Source organism: Malania oleifera, chromosome 11 (assembly GCF_029873635.1).
Source record: "Malania oleifera isolate guangnan ecotype guangnan chromosome 11, ASM2987363v1, whole genome shotgun sequence".
Classification (NCBI taxonomy): domain Eukaryota; kingdom Viridiplantae; phylum Streptophyta; class Magnoliopsida; order Santalales; family Ximeniaceae; genus Malania; species Malania oleifera.
The window spans coordinates 37,516,648-37,524,804 of record NC_080427.1 but is presented as its reverse complement, the minus strand read 5'-3'; the positions used below and the strand labels follow the sequence as shown (position 1 = coordinate 37,524,804).

General features: G+C 35.3%; 1 protein-coding gene across 1 annotated transcript; it reads right to left on the bottom strand.

Annotated features, from left to right (window-relative positions):
• Positions 1 to 442: 442 nt before the first annotated feature.
• On the bottom strand, positions 443 to 1,612 carry LOC131167476 (uncharacterized). The gene is made up of 3 exons (XM_058126278.1): positions 1,080 to 1,612; positions 762 to 976; positions 443 to 663 (listed from the first exon to the last, which is right to left on the bottom strand). Exons 1-3 carry the CDS (start codon positions 1,610 to 1,612, stop codon positions 443 to 445), a joined length of 969 nt encoding a protein of 322 aa, XP_057982261.1.
• Between the last annotated feature and the right edge of the window lie 6,545 nt (positions 1,613 to 8,157).

The window sequence follows — 8,157 nt, the reverse complement described above, 5'->3', positions numbered from 1 at the left end:
TAATCCAAACATACCCTATGTTTGGGAGAGATTTTGAGTGTAAATTTTGATAAAGTGTATATAAAACTGTATTAAGTTTTGTTTAAATTGATGCAAATTCAAATTCAAGGTTCAAATTTATACTCCCAAACCCCGGTAGAAGATCCACAGTAAACTCAACTTCACAGTTTGGTGTTAAGTCAGGTAATTTTTCTGGAAATACATCTGAAAATTTTCTAACCACAGGTATATCAGATTGTTTCAGTTTTTCTTTTGACAATTCTTTTATATAGGCAAAATATCCCTAGTAGCTTTCTTGAATCAATTTCCTCACTTGAATAGCTGATGCAAGTTGTGGTGAAGAATGTACCCGCGAACCAAGAAATCTGTATTCTTGTTCGCCTGGAGGTCTAAAAATCACTTCTTTCAAATGACAGTCAATACTAGCATGGTTAACTGCCAATCAATTCATACCCAGAATTATTTCAAATCCCTGCATATCTAATATTACCAAATCCGCTAGTAATATCTTTCCCTGAATAGTTACTGGGAAGCCCTTGAGTACCCTCCTACATTTCACCACTGATCCAGTCGGCGTAGCAATAGCTAACCCAACATCCAACAACTGTGCCTCATACCTCATTAATTTTGCATATACCGATGAAATAAAAGAGTAGGTGGCACCTGTATCAAATAAAACAACGATTGTATATGAGAAAGTGGAAAGAGTACTTGTAACTACGTCTCCAACTGCATCGGCGTCACTCGACGTCAATGCGTACACTCTCGCTGGTATAGTATTTCTCTGTTGTCCTCAATGGGGCACCTGATAACCAACCCGGAATGGTCTGGGAGCTGGTGCCTGAGTTGGCAATCCCTGACACAACCAAGATCTGTGCCCGGGTCTCCCGCATCTGTAGCAGACATCCTCACCCATCTGACATTCACCCGGATGTCTACAGCCAAACCTAGGACAAGTAGGAACAGCTCATCCACCCTGAGGTCCACCACGGCCCGTCATCCGTCCCTGACTGCCTCCATATGGATTTCCTCTCCATGGCCCTCGGCTGGAGCTCGCCTGAAGATCCTAAAATACAGACCTCTTTCTTTGACTCTGAGCTGCAGCACCCCTCTGTATACCACTCTTAATAATAGCAGCTTTATCCACCACCTCCGCGAACGTCTGAGCCCGGAAACTTATGACTTGCTCAAATAAATTCTGCCTTGGACGTCCTTCAAACTTCCTTACTTTATTTTCTTCATCTGGTGCCAGGTGTGGGGCGAAATGTGACAACTCGATAAATCGTGCAACATACTGACATACCGTCATTTGCCCCTGAGCCAAATGCAGAAATTCTGCTGCCTTTGCGCTCCGAACGATAACAGGGAAGTATCGCTCGAAGAATAATTCCTTGAACTGACTCCATGATACCGACACTGGATCCAACCTCTGCTCCTTAATCAACCGTGCTAATCTCCACCAGCGCTTTGCTTCTCCTGTTAGTTTAAATGATGAAAATGCCACTTTTTGCTTATCTGTACACGCCAGCATTGCTAGAATCTCCTCAACATCCTGAACCCAATTCTCAGCTTTAATTGGGTCAGGCCCTTCAGAAAAAGAGGGAGGCTTCATTTGCGTAAATTGCTCGATCGTGCAGCCACGCTCTCCTCCGCTCCTAGCCATCTCAGCCATCACCTGCTGAGTGACGCTGCGTAATACGACATCTGTATCTCCACCTCCCATACTGGAGGGTCCTGGTCTGTCACCTCCAGCATCTGTACCACTGCTCCCTGGATCCATCCTGAAAATACATAGAGCATCATTTCAGTATCCTATCTCCCACACAGATCTATTCTATTAACAATGCCCCTGTTCTTACCCCAAAATCTAAGCCTACAACCCAAACACATGGCTTGTCGATAGTTTACTATGGTTTTCTTGAGATCGTCACCCTAGGAAAAAAACATAAACCACCATGAAAATCCTGTATTTAGACCACATAACAAAACCTCAAATTCTTTTCCTATGTTCTGGTATTTTCCCTGCTGCATTCTAGAGTCTACAGAACCTAACAACTTAGGCTCTGATACCAAACTGTAATGACCTGCTACCTATTAATATTATTATTATTATTATTATTATTATTATTATTATTATTATTATTATTATTATTATTATATCATAAATATCATCTATCTAGAATACTACTGAAAATACCTCAGGCTCAAAGGAGCACTGGGGAAAACCTATATGTCATATACACCTAAGAAGCGGTAACTGTAAAACTGTAAACTGTCATATATGCATATACAATACCAGAAGCTATAATATTCTGAAGTTTATTTACAACCCAAAATACCCAGTGACAATACCAAAACTTGGAAACTATCCCCAAAATCACTAGTACCAAAAATACGCATACCCTTCCCATAAGGGCAGTACAAGACAACCTCTACCCACGAGCCTGATCTGCTCGCCTAACCGGATCTCCTGAAAAATAATAAGTCACTGGGATGCATCGACGCTCAGTAAGAGAAAATATGCTATTACTAGTGTGTGTCAGCTGAGTTACACATTTATAATATTGATACTGTAACGACCTCAAAATCTCAATATAAAATGTGACATCATAAATGGAAAAAGTCAACCCGATCCCGTGGGTAACGGGGACACTTGTCAATCACAGCGGAAACCTAAGTAGCAGCAAACATAAAATCTAAATCATCCATCCATAAAGCATAATACCAGAAGCATAATACCAAAGTTATCTACATTCCAAAAATACTGTATCTATTTACATTCTTCCAAAATATTTCAAAATACATCTAGGATCCCATAATCAAAACAATTCTGATCCTAGTACGTTGCTTACCCTCCTAACGGGGTAGCTTAGTAAACTCAACAGCGATCACGACCCGCCGATCACTCAGGGTCTCTTGAAAAATATATTAAGTTTGGGGGTGAGACATTTCTCAGTAAAGGAAAATAAACTAAATACAACTGTGTGACAACATGGACATTTAAGGCAATTATACATATACAGTATATTTCATATATCCGTAAACATGCATCCTATTATACTGAATCCTCATATACTTTCATGTTTATTAACATATTATGACGTTCATAAAACATCTGTTGTAACTGATAGTACTGAAAACATTCCCAGGATGAATAGCTAGCTAATGTCATGTATTACCCCCCATGACGGGTTGTGTAGGCCGAAGGTGGGACCCGACAATGGCTGGCCAACCACTGTCGGGTCAAATATGTCTGTAAGTACGATAGGCTCGCTACACCCTGGTCCGGACTTCCAGGTGGACGTCCACACTCTATTGAAAGCCACATCGACTATCCATCTCTCATCCCCTCGTGGAGTGGTTAGCACTAATCTGAACATGGATATCTGATCTATATAGCTACTGTAACACCCCAACCCCGAGGGGTCTGGGATATTAACTTTTTACTATTGATTTATGACGAAAGCAAATAAACTCAATTTTTATTAAATCAGAGCACTAATTATCCATATTACAATCATTTATTTCAAAGAAGAAAAATTACACAAGTATAAATATCTGACATCATATTAATATTTCTAAATAAATCTTTATTTTTTTATCCCCACCCGCATGCTTGCTAAGCCTAATTTCCAACATGCTCTTCAGAGTTATCTGAAATAAAAATATGATTGGAGTGAGACAACGCTCAGTAAGTAAAAAAGATTATTATTAGTGTGTGGCCAAAATGAGATTTTTTAAAAATTTCGTAAAACAATATTTAATATTATAACTTCAAAACTGTCTCTAGAATAAATATTAATTTAAAAATTTTTGCATAAAACTTTTACCATCAACTATAATAGTAAAATTTTATAATCATATACTATAATTGTTAAATTAAACTTTTAACTTTAAAACTGTATAAATATTTAATGATAAATATACATATACTTTTCCTTATACATTTTCTTTAGATCGTCATTTAAGCACTAGAATGATCATTTTCATGTAAACTTACACTTTTCTTTTAAATCATCAGTAACTTTGTACACGTAATTAACTATGTATAAACATATATTATAAAAACCACCCTTAGGCCTGTTTGCCATAAGTCATGTTTACCCCTATGACTGGGTTGTGCGGTCCGAAAACTGGACTTAACTGGCTGATCGACCAAACTAAATCAACGTACGTAAACTTTAAGTGAGATTTTCCTTATTAAGTCCTGATCTGGAACCGGGTGTGCACTCAGGAGAAATCCACTAACATTAATAACTACTCTGTAAACAGTGTGGGTGCACTCTGATCCGTATAAACTTTAAGCTGCGGTACCGAGCATCTGTAACTTTAAACTTTCGTTACCATAAGGGGTTTTAAAATCATCTTATTATAATTTATGCAATTTAAAATAATATCGTGAAAATCTCATCTTTACTCATATTTACATAAAAAAATGTAACGTAAAAATAAACTCATGCCACACAATTTTTTTGTGTTAAAAATATATATAATTTTATTTTTGAATCAAAAGAAATGCTGAAAATTTACCCGAGGAGATTAGAACATTTTTTAACCCAAAAATAAATGCAAGTATATTAAAGATAGAATTGGTATAATCAAATACGCGTAAAAATAAACTCATAGAAATTTTGTGAAACTAATTAACATAATTGAAATTTACTTATAAAATAAACTCGGGTATGAATTTTAAATAAAAAAAAACTAGCATAATCAAAATTTACTTACCTTCTTCCTTATGAACACTGTAACTATCTCTAAGAAATGAGATCGGAAGAGTGGGTGATTGAGAACTTATTCAAAAATTCTCTCTCCACCACAAATTCTTTCACTCACTAATCCTTCTCTTCCTTGGAAAAGTATTGTAAAAAATAAAGGTTGAGAGCTCCCTATTTATAGGAAAATTTTGAGGAAGAAATGAAAGTTATAAAAGTGTGGGGAGATGGGTGAAATTATAATTTTTTAAAAATTAAAGAATAGGCAAGGGATGGTAAGGTATGGGTTGAGTATGGGATGTGGATGGAAGCCATGTGGGAGTGCTTGCCACCATTCCTATTAAATAAATTTTTAATTAATCACTTACCTAATTAATTAGTCAATTAGTTAATTTATTATTTTATTATTTTATTATTTTTCTTAATCATTATTATTATCATTATTTTTACTTTTAAACTATTTTTAGTATTTATTTATTTTATTATTTATTTTTGAACAAGAATTAAATTTGAATTTTGAAAACTCATGTGGGCCCCACACAACTTCGAGACCCGAATGGATCCTACGTAACTCGAATAACTCCTATACGATTTTATGCATCCTACAGAGCTTTGAAACTCGTGTAAACCTCCATACGGCTTCGGGACTCATGTGGGCCCCACACAGTCTTGTGGGCCCCGCATAGGATACCTATATTATTATTATTTTATCATATATTTCTACAAATTATATCAGTCAAAACATTATTTTATGTACTTATTTACATATATAAACAGTGTCTTGTGGCTCCGGGACTCATGTGGACCCCTCATAGTCTTGTGGCCCCATATATGATACCTATATTATTATCATCTTATTATATATTTCTACAAATTATGTCTGTCAAAACACTATTTCATGTATATATACTTATTTACGTGTACAAACAGTGTCTATCCTGTTTATCTTATGAAATTTCATTTTGACCAGGCTGACCTCCAGAGAGCGACTGAGCCGCAATGGTCTCTGAGCACTCGATTAGACAAGGTCTTTCTTAGGCATCAAACATAGAATCAAAGATCCTACAGAAAAACACTTCTGTATTGATATTAACTCAATGACCATTTTTATTATTTTATTATTATTGTGCTTTAATCATATATATATTTTTGGGTCATCACAGCTACGGTACCGAGCTCCTGAACTAAACTAAACTAACATTCGGATTCTGATAATATATAATACATAATCATATAGCATCGTTCATAATTGCATAAATATGACCTTGCATCGAACATTTCATAAATTACGGTCTTGCGCCAAACATTTCATAAATTACGGCCTTGCGCCGAATATTTCATAAATTACGCCTTGTGCCAAACATCTCATAAATTACAGCCTTGCGCCGAACATCTCATAATTACGGCTTTGGGCCGAACATATCATACATATCATTATGAAGATAAATCATTTATCATGTATTTCAGCATGGTAATGTACTGTATTCTTTCATAATTTCTCAAAACATATTCCATTCGTATAACTGTCATATCATGATATTCTTCTATGTAAAATAATATTCATGTCACATATTTGCTGTATAAAAACCATGCATTGTATTCTAAAATCATAGTTTCTGGCATCTCATACATATATATATGCATTTCAACATAGTAACAGTATTTTTCTCAAACGTACATTTCCTTTGTAATATACAGATATAATATATGCTTTTCCTAAAAATAAATTTTCTCATAAATAACAATAATTTGTAAGAAAGTAACTGCTTTAATTTATTCCCTTACCTGGCTACTGAGAAAGCCCCTTAAAATATCCTGATCTAACACCCGTAGGATTTCCTGATTAATACTCTAAAAATGAAAACTCTCAGTATTAAACTTCAGTATTTCTACGTGTATATCATTTCCTATAACTATTACAAAACCAAATTTAACTTAAAAAGTCTTACCTCAACTCAGGGATGATTTCTAACTTGCTTTCACCAACGATCCGCTCTGGCAGATTTGGAGAGAACTTCCTCAGGAGCGTTGTGGTGACTTTGGATTATTGATCTAGCGTAAATCTGGCCCAAAATTGATGAGAGAGAGAGAGAGAACCGAAGGGAAGAGAGAGAGAGGAGAGTGGTTTCTTAATAGTGAAGTTAAAAATTTGGATTTTGATATTTATAGAACAGGGGATTCGTCGACGAGCCACATCATTCGTCGACGAATCCTTTAATAATTTCGTCGATGAAATTCAGTCCTCGTCGACGAAATTCAGTCGGCTCAAAACCTCTCTCGGTATTTCCTCATCGACGAAATTCAGTCTTCGTCGACGAATTCTCTTATACTCTCGTCGACGAATCCCCTGTGTTCGTCGATGAGTCCTCTGGTAATTTTCTTTTCTCTTTATTATTTAAATTCCATTTTTATTCGAGTTGTCACAGATACTGTAATATGAATAAACTGATAAACTGTACAGAATATATGTAATGTCATTTATAGTATATCTGTGTCTCTGAGTTTGCTATCTGAACATACTGCTAATATAATAGTATAAACTGCTGCTGTGTGATATATCTATACATTGAAACTTCTATTGTACCCAGGGATCTGTGTATCATGATATAACCCCTCATGATAGGGTTGTGTGGCCCGTAGGCTGGATTTACTCTGGTTGGCCTACGAGGCAAGTCAATCTAGATCTGTAACATCCGCCAATCTGGCCCACTGCAATCTCTCTGGGAAATTTCCATATCTAACATCGTTTAACCGGCCACCTTAACCCAGCTCGCCGAGGAGACTGCAATCTCTCCTAGCACGATTAGATGAAATCTATATACTAGCTGAGTAATGTGGTTGCACTCTATCTGTAATAGCAATGGTACCATGCTCAGCTATATATTCTCTGTCTGTAATTTCCACAGGGATTTGATATCGTGTAATACTGTATACATATGTAAATATATATATATATTTATCTTGCTGCTTTTAACATGATTTCAAAACAACCATAATACTGTAAATCTGGTATATTTGCAATTTTTATCTGTAATATTTGTAATTTCTATCTATAATTTTTGTCTGTAATATCTGTAATTTCTGTCTGTAATATCTGTAATTTTTGTTTGAGTGTTATGGTTTAAAAATCATGTTATTCTGAGAAATACTATAAGTCTCATTCATTACTAATAATCTGTATAATTGATTATCTGTAAAGCTGTAAAATCAACATTCTATACTGTAATAAACTCATGTCACACACTCACACATTTGAGTTATCAAAATCTCATGCTCGATTTCTATAATTTTGCTGTAAAAATAATATTTATGACATTCTAGAAAAATAATCTAATCTGCATGCTTGTAAATACACATTTATAATCTTCTGTTATACATATTAAAAATATCTAGCATAGCATATTTCCCTTACCTAGATTTTGAAAAGTCCCTACTATACTCC

What these genes read in the sequence shown, in the direction of transcription:
- LOC131167476 (XM_058126278.1), bottom strand. Translation starts at nt 1,612, where the DNA reads ATGAAGCCTCCCTCTTTTTCTGAAGGGCCTGACCCAATTAAAGCTGAG. An exon ending in GCTCAGAGTCAAAGAAAGAG is followed by an intron (nt 977 to 1,079) that starts GTCTGTATTTTA and finishes GGTGGACCTCAG; the next exon opens with GGTGGATGAGCTGTTCCTAC. An exon ending in AATACTATACCAGCGAGAGT is followed by an intron (nt 664 to 761) that starts GTACGCATTGAC and finishes TATTTGATACAG; the next exon opens with GTGCCACCTACTCTTTTATT.